Raw genomic sequence first — 19,329 nt, 5'->3', positions numbered from 1 at the left:
GAGAAGTATGAGCTACCTGTGCTCTTGTTCAAGACTATCAGCCTACAAGGTCAACCCTCAAAAACATAGCTGAAGAGGAATTTTCCATCAGCATGACACTCTCCTCTTTTTAGCTAACAGAATCACTTGCCACATGACTGTAGATGTTTCAAAACTTTTAGTGGAAAAATGGTTCTTTCCTCCATGACTCTCCACATGTCAGCAACCTGTCTAGTTTGCTGATAGGGAGTTGTGTCCTCTAGGATCCTCTTCTTTCAATAACATATAAGCATGAAAAGCTCTGGCTTTCAAGCTCCCAGACTCACTGCAATGGCAGGGGATTTCAGAAACACATCAAATCTTTCAAAATGAAATGTCACTTGGGCTTTTTCTGAACAAAGCTAAAATAATAACAATAATAATACAGCTAAGTTTCCTTTCTCCCATTTTGGAACAGCACATTATTTGACATCTCAGAATTTCCAAACGGGAATTGTGTCTTAGACTAACATTATTTAATACAGGAAAGGCCCCGTGCAGCATCCTGATTTCAAGAAAAGAAATTGAATTGAGAGGGACTATTCACAGAAGCAAGTATTTGTCAGCATAAGCAGATGTTATACACTCAGCTCTCTATGAAATTCGTTACACATTGTAAGATGCAAATGAATATATGAGTTTTTATTACAGATGAGGTGTGCTATGTGTGCAAGTGACTTCAGGACAGTTTCTTACCTGATGAAACAAGGTCAGACACTGAAAGATATTTAGGCAGTAAAAGCTGCAGATAAATTTGTCACAAGACTTTCAAAAGGTATCTAGCATTAAATTAATTTGGATTTATATGCTAGAAGTTTTTGAAAATTTTATTATGTGCTTTTCTACACCTTTAGTGGCTAAAATTTCTTTTGAAATCTGGCTCTTTAACATCAATCCACTGCACACAACCAGAAATCTGAGAAACAGATACAAAAGATTTCCTTCCCAGAACACTAATAAGCAATTGTGAATATAATTAAGAATACTTATAAAAAGGGAATTTGGTTCACACCTTGCTTGCCTCCAACTCTTTTTATACAATATATTATATAGCTGTCACCCTTTAAAGTGCTGCAGGGCATTTACTTTAATGTAAATGTATATTTTTCTATCAAATCTCTATCCTATGCTGAAAACATAGCAGCTACACTTGCATATAGTGCAGCTATTTATTATTTGTATTGATGCAGTAGAGGATGCTCTTTGCTTGGACCATAATTGCTGCAATTCTTAGGTGTAACATCCCTTCCCAAAGGTTTTCCACCAGAACAGCTTAACAGCTATTATTTCCCACAAATGTTCAGGTAGCGAAACTATCTTCAGTCAACCTTCTTCTCTTACAAGGAAAATATGGACTTTGTAATGTATCTAGAAGTTTAATGAGCTCAGGGATTGAATCTGTGATCATGGGATGTGCTTAGAGTAGATCCCCTTAGCTGCTACTCATTATCTGTAGTAAAAAAGAATTATTTCATTTATCTCTGCTGATCTAAATTATCATACTGGATGGATGTGAGGAGAGAGGATGCTTCCCTGGTAACAGTATTTCGAACTTCTTGTGGCTTGGACAATTTAAATGAAAACTTCTGTCTGGCAGCTTCTTGATAAGCAATTGAGGTCCAGAAGCATTGGTGTGGAGATGCTATAAACTCATTTACTTGATTTAATCATTAATCTATCAACTGAGATTGGGTGTTTATTACTGGGTGTTATTATTGGGTGTTTATCACCCCAGAATATTACTGGGGTGATTAAGCAACATTACAGCAGAATTTTAAGGGAAAGCAAAAATTGCTGGCTGGGGTTAAACCACAACAACTCTTCAAAACAATCTGGGTAAGGCACCGCTGTGGTATTCTTTCAAAGTCTTTCTCATCTCTTTAACTATCAATACCTCTATGAAAGGCAAACAGTTCAGACTGTTAGCCTGGATTTTGGGAGAGCTTTTCCACAGACTTTCTGTGTCACCTCAAGCAACTCAGTGTTTCAAAGTTTCAGATTCCCAGCTGTTAACTTGGAATTATACTAATTTACCTCCTCATAAGAGTGTTGTGGAGGTCATCCATTACAGACTGTGCAGTGTTCAGAAACCACGGTCACAGCTTACATAAATGCCTATGACACTACAACCATAAGGCAATGTGTATAAATTGTGTCACAAAATGAAGCTTCTGGAAAGTCAGTACTGCTGTGCAAGAAAGTACTCACAGTGGTGGTACACTATACACCAAGTTCAGAGTACAAAAAGAACAAAGGAAAGAAAAGCCATTCTCAAAGTTGACTTAATGCACTGAAGGTTAACTTTTTTTTTTTTCCACTTATGACTCTTAAAAAGTTCCTAACTGTACTTAAAAAAAAACAAAAAGAAAAACCAAAAAGACTAAAGTTCAAGTTAAATGACCACACAACACATATAGACTGAGAATAGGTCCTGTTCTAATATTGTGGTCCGTAAGGCACTTCACAGGTCCATCTTTAAGATACAGGTTTTATGCACCTGTTTAAATGGAAACCACCATAAAGAGTATCAGGGGAGGAGAGCAAAGGGTTCTTCAGGAACATCTCATCATCAACCAGCATGCAGGAGAATGGCACAGACAAAATTATCTTGGGAAGGGCTCACTTCCTCTGTCAAGTCTGTTTGGGGGTTGCAGGAGTCCTTGATACACTGTTTCTGCTCCCCTCTCCACAACGGAAAACCTGTGTGCATTCTAGAAAGGGCTGTGTGATTATCTGGGTTGGTTTTGTCTGTTTGTTTGGCCTCATGTAATAATTGGTTCAACCTAAACCAAAAATTTGGCTTCCACTGAGTATTTATTGGGAGAAAAAGAGATTGTGCCTGCGTGTCTATCTCATTCTGTAGCCTGCAGATTCACAGGCTTATATAGTAAAAAGATGGCTATGAGTTTCAGTCCCTGATCCAATAAATGTTTATGTACAACAGTCTGTAGCAGTGTCAACATGAGAGATTTTGATCAACTCACATTCCTGGCTAAAAAATACTCTTGGAATCTGATTAATGTGGGTTTAAATCCTCTTAAATAGGAGACACAAATCTCCCAAATCCCAGATGAATACCTTAAACATCAGCCTGAAGGGTGAATGGTATGTCTTCCATGATGATTTTTTGAATATGTATAAATTTTTCCCATTTGAAACTACTCATTATTGGCTTCAGATTAGTTTTGGGGGGGAAAAAAGAAAAAAAAAAAGAAGGAAGACACAATTTCTATCTATTCCTCAGTTAAGGTGTAGTTCCTATATTTCTGTAGGTCTGTAGATATGATTACAGGCCCCTCTTCAACCCATATAAAAGTGTATGTATATATGTTTGTTTCTTGCGCACGTTCTCATCTGTGCTTTGGCATCACAATTTTTCCCACAAGATTTTAAGATTATTTTTCAATTACAGCCTTAGCAGTAGATTGCAGTAACAGGGGAATAAAGAATTCAGGTCCTCATCCCTACAGCTTGTATGTTTTGACATCTGCATAAGTGAATTAATTTTCAGAAGCATTGATCCTCCACGGCTCTAATTGCCTTCAGCACCTTAAAAAAATTAGTATCCACAACACATTAAAAACCTGTGGGCAAAAATATTGATTTTGCCTCACATTAAACTTCCAGACTATCAGAAAATACTAGTAAGTGTATGGCAGATAATTTAGGAAGTCTGAAGGCTTTTCAATGGAAGATTTTATCTGAAGACTAAAATAACGAACATAAATACATGAATTTTCAGAAGAACTAGTAACCCTAGTAGTTGTGGGGGTTTTGTGTGTGAAGTAATGAGAGTTGCATAAATACAGTCTACTGGCAGGAAGACACTACACTAATGGGAGTTAAAATCCCATGATTAGTTTAAACAATTCTTATGTACCAATTGAATAAATTTCATTAACAAAATAGGAGGGTAAACTAAAAATGAAGATTTTCCATCTGCTGAATGGAATCATGATATTTACAATTGGCTGCTATGCTGTAAAGCAGTGACCAATAAATTGAATTTAAACATTAGAAGATGGTGTGCTACCAGAGGATAATAGTTCCTAACAACAAACATTGCAAATTTTTATACTCCCCTTATATAAAGCAACAGTCATTACACTTTTAAGGCAAATCACTATGGTATGGCTGATAAATAACAGGCTGCATCCACTTACCTGTGTCTCTGCTTTTGCCTTCTGGTGGTAAAACCAAATGACAGCACTCAAGAACCACTTTAGGCCTAACAGACTTGAACAGACCCTTTTCATTTAATGCCAAGTCTTAGGTTTAGACTTGCCAAAAGTAATCTGTTAGTCTTCCCAGGCTTTGGAAAGTGGGGATTACCTATATAATATCTCCCCCTCTTCTGCCTTCACGTACTATCCCTGTTTTGTTTCAAATCAAACTAATGAAGTATATGTGACTGAGGTGGAGCTCTTCCATTCCTCACAATATCTAGTAAGTTCTAAGCCCTCTCATTTACAACATGAAGCTTTTGCCTATCAGCTCCCAGTTTCACTGAACGAGCGCATGGTCCTGGAGGAACTAAACACCCACCTTATTTTGAACCCTATTAACTTGCTTTGCTACTTCACTTCCTGCGTCTGCCCCAAAGCACTTGGCACTTACTACCACCATATTATAACTTCTATTCGTTAGGCATGCTATCTAAACAGTATCAGCAAAATGGCTGGAAAACCCAAAGTTGTAAAAATACTGAATCTGTGAATATTCTATTTCTATCAAGTTAAAAAGTAACTTTGGTTATCCAAGTGATTTTTAATGAAGAACTCAAAAACTTAATAAAAATTTAATATAATTAATCTTTTCTGATTTGTTTACTCTATTTTATTTTCTGTACTTCAGATGTACAACATTGGTTGTATATATAAGTAAACATAACATACCAAAATCCACAAGCTTGACTCCTCCTTCAGTAGTCAAAAGTATATTATTTCCCTTAATATCACGGTGGATAGTTTTGTTTTCATGTAAATGCTGAAGTCCCTGGAAGGTGAGATGTGAACATGAACTTTTTATTAACAGCTCTGTTCTCTGTATTACATTTGCAGAGACAAAAAGGTAGCAGAAAAGTATGAAAAAATTTTAAACAGATTTTTTTTTAATCCAAAACCACAGAGATGTCATTCTTACTGGAAAAACACTTGGCACACCATGAAGAATAGATATTTTTTAATTGCCCCACTTTATGTCAAACAGAAATTTTAGGATAAAAGCAGAAAAAAAGCACTATAAATCTATATTATAAATTATGCCTTTAGAGTATAAACTCAAAGAAAACTGCTAAGGCCCAAATTCCACTGCAGAAAGTCAAATTCTGGTTAAAAGAAAATGAAAAATAAAGACACTTGATCCTGATTGGCCAAAAAAAATAATTCTTGTAGCAGTGTTTGAATTCACTAGATCTGTTGATCCTTTTGCTATAAAAATATTTTGGATCTAGACATAAGTAGTTGAACAGTATTTTGGGTATATTTCTGCTATTTCTCAAAAAACCCCAATTTTGATGCAGAACTGTTTTTACTAAGGAAAGTAATCAATGGTCGGAAATCAATTTTCATTCTCTTAATAATGAAACAAACAGATGAATTGTTCTTGACCTTGCTTGTTCAAAAAGAACTGTCTGAATTACACATTACCTTAATTTCATTAAACACTGCTATAATACAAGATCATGTGCCATGTTAGTGGGGACATGATCTTCATTCATTCAAAGAAAAAAATAGAATATTTTTATGAGCTGAATATTGACTGTCCTTTCACTGAGAGCTTATCTTACCATCAGAGCTTCGCGTAAAATGTAAGCAATTATAAGTTCGTTCATCCTTTCGCCTCTCTTCAGAAATCCTTTCACAAGATCAGTCACAGATCCACCATTGCACAGCTGCAAAACATCAGGGGAATATAAAAAGGAATTAAGCAGTGTTGGAGTAGCCACCTGGTTTTAGTTTCCAGTAGTTTTCATATTTGTAGCCAAATGAGGTCCTATTAAACTGGCAAACCACAAATTTGTCCTTATGTCTACCATTTATACAAACAACATACACGGCAACTTTTGCCAATTTTTTTTCACAACTTTCTGCATTTAATTCTTCTTGCCCAAACACAAGGACAGCAGTCTACCTCTGCTTTCCTATATACATGATTGCTTTTCACTGAAACAGAAGTAGCTTATAGTGCAACAAATTTGCTGTGAAGGCACATTCTGTGGGGCACGCTAATTGCTTCTCAGATTCATCATGTGCAACTCACCAGCAATGCAGATTATAACAGCATCAGTTCTCAGGTATAAAAGCTACATACAACATAAAATGGAGTTAAGGCACCAGAAGACAGGCGGCAGAGAATTCCCCCAAGAAAATCTTCCAAGCGGAAAGCGGAAAGCTGCCCTCTTTGCCAAGCAGCACTGAATTCCTAGTGTAGAAGGATGTCATACACAAGGGATGGGCATCATGGGAGATGATGAGAGCACTGTGGAAAGAAAGGTCTCATCTCCCACTGAAACAAGGTGGGCCACGGGTGTAATTATAGCCCTTGTAGCATCAACCCTGTCAGCTTCTTGTTCGAGATGCAGAGCCACAGTCTACTCTGGACAATCCTTTCTCCTGTCTAAGGTGCAGTTAGACTCCCACAAACCCCTGTCCTGTCCCATATACATGGGAAGCAGAGGTTTGGCCTTGCTCTCTAAAAAGATTAGCGAGCACATGTTACCAGCAGATTAGTTTAGACCTGCAATATTTCATATGTTCATATTTTATCACTTACAGTTTTTCCGCAGGAAGAAGCAACAAGGTAGCTTTAGTGACTAACTCTGTAGCAGTTACATACCTGCAAAGATGAAATCGGGACTTAAGCCCTTAAACTATCCATAATGCACCTAACAATACTCATTGATTGAAGAGCCATTGCCTTTGTAAAGGAGTAGCTGCTTCCAATAAAACAGTGACACAAATTGTAAGGTTTATACTGTATCATCCAGTAGCTTTTCATATGAAAATAATTACCCACATAAGATATTTTACCAATGTAGCACAAAACAGTAATTCCTTTTGACTACAGATTTTGAAGTCTATTCAAATCGAGGGCATAATTTATCAATAAAACCTTTCAACTGCAGAACTCCAGATATCAGATACTTTGGTAAATTATTTTTTTAACCTGTTCTTCTATACCTCTACATTTTTTCTGCGCTGCAATTACAACAAGACTTGCACCTTAAAGTATAAAACATTTTATAATCCTTTGTACCCAAACATAACAATAATTTTCTGACTGCCTTTGGAACCCCTGGGTTGCATTGAACTTGCACCACATGAATGCCTACACAAATACCATTCAATACGTAAGTCTTGTTGCAAGATGTGTCCTTCATCAGGTAAATGAAGGCTCTGGTCTGAGAGATGCTGAGCTCTACGGCAACAATCTTGGAACTCACTTAATCTCACCCTTACTTCAGTGGGACAATATGCATGCTTAGAGAGGGAAGAACTCATATGCTTAAATGATGAGATTAACCGCTTTGCTGGATCAGGGTCAGATTCCCAAGCAGGATTTAATTTACTGTCTTTAGCCATGCTGGTCTGCCTCCTTCTCCATTGACTTTTTCTAGTTACTTTTTTTTTTTTTTTTTTTTTACAATGACATTATCTTTCTAGGGTCTCTATTGTTTTAACTTTGCCATATCACCGACATGTTTAATCAAACTGAATGGATTATGATAATTCTCGTTAATATGATGCACTGGCATTTCAGGGCATTGAAACTGTCTGACAAGTGGCAAGCCAATTGTGAAATAAATTGCATATCATATATCATATATGATATTCTTCAAACTATTTTTCTTCATTATCTAGTATTAAAATTTTGCTTCTTATAGATGGATCTTCTTCTGTTTTCTTTACAGAGCTGGATATCTGTTAGTCTTTCTGTTCAAGGGAAAGAAGACTAACCCAGAAAGGAATATATTCTTTTTGTAGGTGGGAGAAGGAAGAAACTATACCTCAGAAATCACCTTCTTCAATGTTTAGGCAGTAAAGCCAAGACTGAATTTATTTGCCTGGGTCAGCAATGTTAATTTTTACTTTCTTAAACATGTCACTAACTAATTTTTCTACCCCTCTCATAAGATATAAAACCCTATTATGAGCTAAATATCTGTATTATAAGGTAAAACTTATCTAAAATATCAGGTGAAGTAAGATACTAAAACTGTGATTATTTTAGACCAAACCAAAACTGAACCTGGGTACATAAAAGGTCAGCTGAGCAGGTCTTGAGGAAAAAAACAGAAGTCACCCACACCACCATGGAAATCCTCCACCGACTCCCAAGGCAGGGTGGCTGCTTAGGCAGAGTTCAGCTGAGGATGTCACAGACACAGGTTCTTGCACGCACAGGGCAACTTTTCTTCTGCTACTTCTGTCTCAAAGAGTTTTACTTTTACTTACAGACAATTTGTACTTTTCTGAGACTACCAGCATAGGAAGAAGAGGGGAAAAAAGGCTAGGTATTAGAATGCAAGCAGCTATAAGAAGGAAAGGGATTATTGGAATACAACTACAATTAGAAAAGGAGATTATGGCAGACACTGTACGTGTGTGCTCTGAGCTGCATGGGGCGGGAGGGGGGGAACGATGACGACAATGATGACACATGTTAGTATTAACCTTGTTCTATTTTTCTACAGGCTAAACAAGTCCTCATAGGTAAAATATTGCATCTGGTCTCATTTCCTGTTTCTACTGTCTATTTTTTGCAGGTGAAGCTGCCACATGTCCCTATAACCATGCGCATCACTAAAGTTCAAACAGCAATTCTTTCTCCTGACTCAGGCTATCAAATTGCATGTGTGTTCAATGCAAGCTTATCATAAACACCTCAAAAAGTCCCTCTCATAATGAGTCAGGCTTTTCTCTTCCCTCTCAAAAGAAGCAGCTGCAGAAAACTATGATACTCCTGCCTGATGCAGTGCTGGACCATGCTTGCTTGGAAATCTGAGTAGACAGGGAGAGAAATTATCCTTGGGGATGTTGACCAGGATCTAGTTTATGACATAAAAATTTAAAGGAGAAAAAAACCCTAAACCATTAAAAAAAGAAAAAAAAAATCACATTTCCTTAACTCATACAGTCTGTCAATGAGAGATTATGGGATAAACATCATTTAGCAGTACTGCTGGACTGGAAGCTTCCTGGGGTGTTGTTAAATATTGCAGCTTATAATTATGATCTGTGCTGCTTCTTAGTAGCACACTGCCCACAGTAAAACCTGTACAGCCTCTTACCAAAGTTACTGACTTTGAGTTAAGCTAACTGTAATGCTTGAATGACAAGAAATCATGAAGGCAACAGAGATAATTTTTTAAAAAGATCTTTCTAGTTCCCAGTGAAGCATCTAGAGAAGAGAGGTGCTGGTAGCTATTATTTCGTTGCAAGCATTGTGAACTCACATGGCCAAATAGCTAATCAGTCTGTGTCGTGACTCCACATCATTTGGTAAAATCTCCTCAGAATACCTTGATGAAGGGCACTATAAGCAGAAAAGAAGAAACGCATGGAGAACTCGAGGCCCAGACATACAGTAGAAGCTACGTGTCTGTCCAAGCTGTGCCACAGGGCTGCTTCCTACCCTAAAGGTCAAAGTAACTCACCAAACGCAAACGTCCTTCAACCTGTGTCCTGGTTTCAGCTGAGATAGAGTTAATTTTCTTTATAGTGGCTGGTATGGGGCTATGTTTTGGATTTGTGCTGAAAACAGTGTTGATAATACAGAGATGTTTTAGTTGTTGCTGCACTAGGCAAGGACTTTTCAGCTTCCCATGCTCTGCCAGGTGCAGAAGAAGCTGGGAGGGGACACAGCCAGGATAGTTGACCCAAACTGACCAAAGGGCTATTCCATACCATATGGCGTCGTGCTCAGTATATAAAGCTGGGGAAGAAGAAGGAAGGGGGGACATTTGGAGTGATGGCATGTGTCTTCCCAAGTAACCGTTACACGTGATGGAGCCCTGCTTTCCTGGAGATGGCTGAACACCTGCCTGCCCATGGGAAGGAGTGAATGAACTCCTTGCTTTGCTTTGCTTGCATGCGCGGCTTTTGCTTTCCCTATTAAACTGTCTTTATCTCAACCCTTGAGTTTTCTTACTTTTGCTCTTCCAATTCTCTCCCCCATCCCACCAGGGGGGAGTGAGCGAGCGGCTGCGTGGTGCTTAGTTGCCAGCTGGGGCTAAACCACGACAGCCTGTCACGAGACATGGGCTCTTCTGGGAGGAGAGAGTAATAATTCTATTTCTCTCTCCCGCACTCCCAAAACCACACACATGCACACATTCTCTCTTGCACGCACAGACACATTTCTTGTGGTTTGTATCACTTCTATAATACCTATTTTAAGCAACCAGTAATCCCAGGAGGAAAATTAGGTATGGGAGAAGTGGTGGTGGCATCTGTTAGCTCAGGTTTGGCAGCACAAGTAGTAGAAGATGTAAACTGAATGGACTTTCTCAGTTTGGTTCTCAGATACCACATACTCTGGTATGTGAAATACAAGCAAAACTAAAGCCCTTCACTCTGAACTGTTTTTAGGAAGTCTCCAAAGGCTGCATTTTCCCAAGGAAGGATAGAAATCCTCTTTTAAGCTTTGAATAAACTTAATTTAAAGAGAGAGGCTCTTATAAATGACCAGCCTATGAGACACAGTAAGGGAAGATATTAAAGATCCTCCCACAAGGATGTTATTTAGAAATGTCATCTTGATAACTTTGTACATGAGCAATTTTCATCAATTTAATGTTAGTCACTTCTTCTGTTGTTCCCTTGTGATTTACAGGTATTTTCTTTACCAGCAGTTTTTTCACTGCCTGCACTGGTAGAATGCAAATATTACCTGCAAACACAAGCAACTAAAGAGGGTGTAAACGGAACCCTTTGGGCTACCTAAAAAGGGGGTGGAGAAGAGAGAGAGAGACACTTCCCAGAGGCACACAGCAAAGGATAAGAGGCAACAATCCCCAACTGCAAGACAGTAGATTCCTACTGGACATAAAGGAAAAATTTTCCCACCAAAAGTAGTTAAGCACTGGAACAGATTACCCAGAAAGTCTGTGTTATATCCATCCTTGGAGATACTCGAACTTGAATGGAAAAGACTCTGTGCAAACCTGTAACACTGAGGTTAATAATCTTTGAGCAGGGGGCTGGACCAACTAACCTCCAAAGGTCCCTTCCAAGCTATAATTTTCTATGATTCATAATATTTGGATTTTAAAATATTCAGTCCCTAGTTTGGATATTTAGACAGCAGAAACAGGGGGAAAGGACTAAGGAAATCTTGCATACTCAGACCAAGGGAATGAATAATTTGATAGAAGGCTTGATCCATGTGAAAACCTGCCTGAAAGGGCTGTAGCTCTGATGGCCATATATAGGTGTATCAAAAGAGGTGCTTATGACTCTCCTACAGTGGTAGCGAAGGGCTCCTCCCTTATGATCTTCTGGCACTCAAAAGGCAAAGACGCATACTGGGATGACATACAGTCCTCCAGCCACCCATCTGCCACAACCCTGTGCTACTGTAGTTGAGCTATTAGTATGCAAAGCTACCTTCAGCAACAGATTTATGAAATAGCATGATCCTAACATATGAAATGTCAGTTAAAATTGCCATCACATCACAGTCATGGAGGTGTTCTTCATAGGTCTTACTCTTCATCTGACCCAGCGGATACATTTCTCTCTGTTCAGCTCTTCTCGATTCTGATGCCCATTGAATAAGGATTCAGTATCAGCTTCGGTTTTAAGAAAACTATCAGTTGCACTTTTGTTAGGGCCATTACAGCCTTTAATCATCCAACTGCTCCTGATTTATGCATCTGTACTAAGCTGTCAGGTAACATTTGCTTGCATGCTGCAGTTGTCAAGGTGCTTTCATCTTATTTCAGTAGCTTTGATGCGAATAGCAGGGCAACTACAATTACTGCCTTCCCTATCTTTACAGGCTGCACAGACATAAATGACTGGGTAGCACATCCCATATGCACAACTTATGGCATGCACGAATTATAGTCATGAAAAAGTCACATTGTCCAACCTTGCTTTAATGTTATCACACATAAGAATGCTAAAAGCATCTCAGGCACTAATCTCTATTTTTTTCTGTTCTTAGAATAGATCAATAATCTGACCTATTCCACTGAGCATGCAGTACAGCAGCACTGCCAGCCTCTGAGCTGACTCTACCTTCCTTTTAATACTGACTGCTGTAAGAACAAAAGTTTCTTATTTGTTGCTGTTTTGTTGTCGTGAAACTACAGAAACATAGGAGTAAAAGAGACCTCAAGAAATAATTTAGTCCACTGCATTTGCACTGTGTAGGCATCTGGTACTTTCAGGTGGTCCTTGACAGGTATTTGTCTAACCTGCTCCTAAAAATCTCCCACTGAGGGAGACTCCAATCTTTCTAAGTAGCCTGTTTCTGTGTTTCACTAGCCCAATAGTTAGACATTTTTCCTGCTATCCAACCTGAATCTTTTTTGCTTCCAATAAAACTGCTTTATTTTTGCCCTTCCCTCCAGTAGTCTTTGATAATAAATTATCATTATTCTCTATTTAACACCATCTCTGTCAGACTACTCTCACGATATGTCATTTTTCTCTTTTTTAGGCTGTACAAAGTTAGTTGCTGTAACCTTTTGAAATCATCCATGTTTTCTAAATTTAGACTGCCTGCAATTTGCCACTGATGTCTGCAACACGTTTTGCCCCAAACTGCATACAGAATTCCTTTGGAAGTCTTGTCTTAGCTGGGAAAAAATGAACAGAACAATCTCTACTTTGCAGAGAATCCCCTTCTGCAGTCCCATTGCCTAGACAGGTATGTCCCATTTCTTCTTCGTATGGATAGCAGTACTTTGCATGTGTCTACTGATTTTTTTTCCTGTGATTCAAAAAAATTCCTCCAATACTCGCAACTGTGAATCTGATGCTATTCTCCAACATGCCTGTAATTAAACTTGGTGTCCACTCCCAACTTTTTATGTGGACTTTGTTTCATCACCCAAGTTATTAATGAACAGAAACAGACCAAAAGCAGATGTCCACTTGAGATTCTTCCAGCCCAAAAGTGAACTGCTGAGTCCAGTTTTATGAAAAAGAGGTTATCTATCTGCTTTATTGTTTATGTGAAGTTTCTGTATTTCCACATTTTCCTCACATGAATGTCACATGGGAACATATCAAATCCTTACAAAAGACACTTCTCATCTATTGCTTTCCCCTTGCTACACCAGTTATGCTGTTAAAAGAAGATATTTTATTAATATGATTTGTTCTGGCCCAATCCAAGTCGACCACTTATCATGTTACTGGGTTCTGGGTATTTCTACAGTGGTTTCTACTAATTTGTTCTGGAATCATTGTGGGTATCAAAGTTAAACAGACTGGTCTGTATTTCCCTAGGTCATTATTTTTCCTCACTTTGTAAAGACATATATTAAACATTCTTGTATCTCATTTCTCTCTTGTCTTAGTAACCTAATCTTGTCTTTACCACCCTCCACATTAGCCTCTCTGAGCTTATCCTTAAATGTCTGTACCTTAGGTGTGTATTTTTGTTTCTCCTGTTTGAAGGTATTCTGAAATATTAAAAGAAGCAAACCCTGATGCATTCTTACTCGTCTCTTCCTGTGCTTTTATCTTTTCTCTCCATCAGATAATTTGTTATTGCGTGTTTAATGTCTTTCAATAACTGCCAGCTATCCTGCTTTCCTTCATTTTTACACTATTTTGCCTAAGCACAGGTACCTACCAGTTGCCCAAGCTGGGTGAAGCATACTCTCCTAAAGCCCATTATCCTTACCCTGCTGCTCCACTGTCCTTCCTTTCCTCAGGAAAGTGAATACAATTATTCTGGGGTCTTTTTAACTGAAATTTCCTTCCATCTTCAACTTTTCAAAAGAGATCTTCTCTATTAGAACAGAATCAACCTGATACAGCCATTTCCAGAGTCATTTTCTTTGCCTTCTGTCTCCAAGACAGAACTTGATGGACTGTCCGTCTCACAATCCTGGCTGTCACACAGGGTCAGCTGTGACCAGATTAACTCCTATTCTCTGCCTTCGGTGTGACATGTCTTCACAACTATTACCGCCAAAGGGCACATTCCACTGACAGCACCTAACACCTACCACAAATACTTGAAGGTCCTTGTGAAGACGCAGAGGGAACTAAATCAGTTTCTTCAATGGGCCAACTGGTTCAATATGCAGCTCCTGTCTGTGCAGCGTAGTTTTAATTTCACCTCAAATGGAAGAAAGATGTGCACTGTGGCTCCTATTTTTCCTAACAGCAGTACAAGATAACCCATAGCCAATAGAAACTATAGCAATGCTCTATGCTTCTAGGTAAAGTTGATTGCTTTCAATTTAGCATGATGAAACGTATCACTGAAACACACATCTTTCCTGAGTTATTTAGCTTCAGTGATCACAAACCATGTGGTATTTATAATTTTGCTCTTTTACATCATCTAGCACCTCCAGGGCTGTGTTAGTCACAGCCTCACGGGTGTGTGTTTGTTGCTTCTGATTTCTTCACTTTCAGTTTGGCTTTTAACTTCTTATTTTCTTTGTCACGTGCATGCACTCACAAGACCACCTGCCAGAGGAAAAGTTTGCCTATTCTATCTTACGCAATGCTGGCCTTCACAGCCTCTTATCTTCCTCAGTCAGGACATAGGTATCTCTACCTCACACTGTGGCCAAAATGGAAAAGCCACATCTATGCCAATATTGTATTTTTCTAAATTTCTTCTTTCAAACTCAGCATATTTCAATGAAGCCACCAGGCTTTACATACACAGGAAGAAAAGTAATCCCCTCAGAGAAGGAATTCTTCTGTTCTAAAACATTTGTAATATTGTTTTGTCACTAACAGAATGAAAAAAAGCAAGTAGGTGACAGAGCTGTACAAAAGGTTCACTTGGCACAGCCCAGCTGAATTCCCCTGCTAGCTTCCTGATGCAAACTTCATATTGCACCATCCCATAATTCACATTCTTTATGTTATGATATAATACATTTACATCCCCATGAAGTTGCTAATGAAGAAATTAATGCATCACATGTCTACATCTCCTCCCCAAAAGAGTATACAGCTGAAGCAGTGTCAAGCTATGATTTGGAATAGTGCTGTGTAAAGCAACTGAGATCTAAGTCACCAGATAATATATTTAAAACAGAAATTCTGAAGGAGCTTCAATTATAGCTTCACAGCCTTGCAACAGCATAATACAGCCGTAATTTTTAAAAAAATCAATATATGGAAGGATCATTTTGCAAAATCAGAGCTAACCTAACTACAAAACTGAAAGGCACTGGTCAGTAAACAGCCCAGGACTTTCTGAGCAAATGCAAGAGGCAGCTTACCAAGACAGAACATTTTGATAGAGAAAACTTACTGCAATTAATAATTTTATTATACACAAGAGCCATGGTAAAAATAACATTTAAAGTGCAAAACCATTCACTTGGCTAGGGAGAAAAAGCAGGGCCTAAGTCTGGGATCAATAATGTCAACAGAAGTATTTCTACTGACTGCTGCAAACTTAGCCGAGGCTCTGGAAAACACACAAGAATCTCATAAGCAAATAGGGCAGCCTGTGGTAACAGCGAGCACTTCACAGCTTTTATTGCCTGCTCAGCACCATGTTGCTTTTGTTCACTCTTCACCAATTAAGTAAATGTTTCAAAGCACCTTCCTCTTTTGTAGCATCATTTCTATATGATTCGGGGTTCAGACAGTAGTTCCAAGTACTACCATGTCCACGCTACACATAATTCATTTTATGTCTGTGTTCCTACATGAAGACAATAATTTAGTATAATTCCCTGTAATTTAAACTACTGCAATATAAATCTTCCCTATTGAGTTTGAAAGCATGGCTGGGGAAGCACAGATCCAAACAATGGGGCTTGTCTAAAGGCTCCTTTCACAAAAGGAGTGAGGCTGAAACACCCTCAGCCAAAAGGCAATTCCTCTCCTCGCAGAAATGTGCAGGACATGTCAGCTTCACCACTCTAGGAGTTGCCTGCCTCTCTCTGGTGACTACAAAAGGAGCTACGGCGACTCTGTAACTGTCACGGGACACTAACACAGCAAGAACATCCTGGACATTCCAAGACATTCTTAAAGAGAATTTTGTAAGAACCAAAAGGATGCTAAACTCAAAAGACTCTTTTTTTTTTTTTTCCTTCTTCTTTAAATAAACTACTGGAATGAGAGACTAGATCAGACAGAATTGAAATTAAAGTGCTCTGTAAACCAATCTCTCCCTGCTCACTGTGTCTGTGCAAGGCAGTTCCTTGCTTCCAGGGTTTGGTTTCAGCAAAGTCATCAGCTTTCTGAACTGCAACAAACACTGACATCCTTTCTGGAGCACAGGAAACTTTTCTTTTTGTCACCACTGACACCTGACTGTCTGCTTTCTGCATGTCCCTGCTCCTTGTTCCCTGCTATAGTACTGTTCTCCCATAGTCTGCAGTCTCCAGCCCTCTCTGCCCGACAAAGCACAAGGACGAGGAGACCTCTCTCCCTACAGACAAGTCCATTTGCTCCAGTCACTCCCTTTATAAAGGGACCCAACATGTAAACTGAGAACAAACACAGCAAAACTATATGGTCTATCACACTTGAATTTATGTGTTTAACCCTCAGGTGTCTGAAGCAAAAAGAGACAAGCCTTAGCCCAAGCATTCTTATGATAATTGATGCCATCCCCCACTCAAGCTAAAGGAGGTTTGGTAATCTGGGATTTAACCAAAAGCTATGCAAATGTGGGTTTTGGTGTTCGTATTTTTTTTTTTAAATAACCCCACATCTTTAGTAAAGATGTGATAAAAATAAAATGTACAGAAAGCAAAGTGATGTTAAATATTAGAATGTGAGATGCATAGTATTCACATGCTATTTAATTACATAGTGGAATGGTAAAACTCAAGGGTTTTTTTCTGGGCTTTTGCTTTACTCCATGGTGGCAAAAATTGTTAGAGGTTACTCAGAATCAGCTTTTTGTATGTGCAGCATTCTCCAGCAAGGTGGGCCATAACATATGCTCACCAGTTGTTTAAAAGATGCGGACTGTGCAAACCACAATGTAATATGAAATACTCATTACGCAGAGAAATTACAAGTATTTACTAAAACCCCAAAGCATCAAATGATAGTTGTAGCCACACATCTTTGATCTTGAGAAAATAGGATATAATTAAAGAGTGAAAAATTGCTATAATTGGGAAGCAGAGAGGGACACGTTAGAAATGGAGAAATCAAGGCTGATTCAGATATGTAATGGATCAAAATATTCAATGTTGGTCTGAATGGAGCAATTATAACCAAAGACATTACTGACAAATTACCCATGTTGAGAAATACAAAAAAGCAATTTTCAATTGTATAATTTTTCTTCTATATGTGTCATTTGGAAATACCTGATAATATTTAGACAAATGACAACTCCCTTCCCCCCACCCAACCCCTCATAAACCCCAAATGGACTAGTTATTTTCCACTATGCTAATTTCCTGAAAGATTATTGTTTTATAGTAAATCTCCCATATCAAAAAAGGTGCATATCTGCTTTGTTATTATAACTCTTATTATATATTCCACTATACAGAACAACTTTCATCCAAAGCTTTTTTTAAACTCCACAAACTTGCCTTTATTCCCTTAGATGGAAACATATCTACATATAGTAACTGCTGTATCTAACAAAAGCATACTGTAAACATGCCAAAGGAAAATCCTAAATAAATTACCCACCTGTACAAACCAGAAGGTCCTCTATTTCATGTAAGAGAAGTAACCAATACAGCGATGTCTCTAGTTTATCTCAGGTAGACTCATCTCTTTGAAAGCCGAAATGAGACCGTTGGGTCCTGCTCTGGGCGTTCCCACAGACTCCTGCGGGACACACTCCAGCCAGCACTTGTTACTCAGAGAAGCCTCACAGAAGAACGCATGTCACTGAATTCAGATTTTCTCACTCTTGCCAAAACTATCACAGCAATAAGAACAACTCCAGTTTCCACACTCCTACCCATTCCTTACAATTGTATTATTTTTTAAGACAAAATCTTCATTTGAATGGAGTTCAACAATTGAAGTCCCAACAGCTTCAATGACATGAAATTGCCTGCTAAACTTTAGATACACTAGTCTAAGTCACTCCCACCACGCAATGTCCCAAAAGGAGATCGTATGATCAGTGTCTCCCCAGGCTCTGAGTCTTCCTGCAGGCTGCAGGCTCTGAGGCTGCAGATTTTTTCAGCCGAACGTCTTTCCACATCAAGAACAAGCATTAGCTGCTTTGCAACACTGACAGCAGCTCCTCTCTCCCTCTTCATGCACATGAGAGGTGCCATGCACTGAGAGGTGCCTTTCTCAGCTAATGGCGTTGTCACTCTTCATGCACTGAGAGGTGCCATGAAGAGTGACAATGCCATTAGCTGAGAAAGGAAAGAGATCAAGCTAATGGAGAGACAAATGCTTACTGCCGGCCATCAGGACTCCTACCTGGCGCTGGAAAGCTCAGGAAGAGACAAGGACAGAGCTACCCGCCTTGCTCTGAGCTTTTCTTTTCCATGCCCAGCCTGCTTTGGCACAAACACCACCCTGAAGCAGTAGTCTATGCCTGGATGCAGAAAAGGAGCGGTGTCTTGTGAAGAGTCTTGTTGTGTTGCCCATGGAGGGGGTGACAGCACATTCTCACTGCCCCATACATGTTGCAGGACTCCTTGCCCTGCAGGACTCCTTGCCCTTTTAGACTGGGATATGGGACTGAGGTAAAGGCATTGCATCCCTGGGCAAGGAAGATTATCTAGGTAAACAGACTTTTAAAAATATTGATCTATTTACCTAGCACACAGAACTTATCAGTCCCCCTACACAGCTCATAAAATCAAAATGAATGAGTTGGAAGTAAATACATTGTCACCTACTGCAAAACTTGAGACAAGTGTAAAAGGTGAAGAATCTCTCTGTTGCTTGTGGGTGGTTTTTTTTGGGGGGGAGGGTGGTTACAGTTTCTTGTCTCTTTTCATGTTTCACATCACCCAGTCTCCCAGCTTTCAAACAGCTGAAGCCTCACCCATGTTAAGCCACACAACAGCAGCAGAAATATTTGGATGATAGATCTCTGCCTTTCTTTGTGTGTGGGGAGATAGGAAAGGGATCTGAATTTCATAACACATTGTTAAGGTTGTCCTGATCCTAGAAGTTCATAGTATGCTTCTGGCTATTTTAGCCC

At 39.0% G+C, this 19,329-nt stretch overlaps 1 protein-coding gene across 2 annotated transcripts in view; it reads right to left on the bottom strand.

Annotated features, from left to right (window-relative positions):
* The window catches only part of MYO3A (myosin IIIA), a 114,884-nt gene that overhangs the window by 83,298 nt on the left and 12,257 nt on the right, over positions 1-19,329 (bottom strand). For both annotated transcript variants that reach the window (XM_072851520.1, XM_072851521.1), the window contains exons 3-4: positions 5,807-5,911; positions 4,914-5,013 (exon numbers count right to left, since the gene is read on the bottom strand). In XM_072851520.1, coding sequence (XP_072707621.1) covers positions 4,914-5,013; positions 5,807-5,911 — 205 coding nt within the window. The remainder of the gene's footprint in view (positions 1-4,913; positions 5,014-5,806; positions 5,912-19,329) is intronic.

This window comes from Ciconia boyciana, chromosome 2, assembly GCF_034638445.1.
Source record: "Ciconia boyciana chromosome 2, ASM3463844v1, whole genome shotgun sequence".
Taxonomy (NCBI): Eukaryota; Metazoa; Chordata; class Aves; order Ciconiiformes; family Ciconiidae; genus Ciconia; species Ciconia boyciana.
This window is presented reverse-complemented; position numbering and strand designations above follow the sequence as displayed.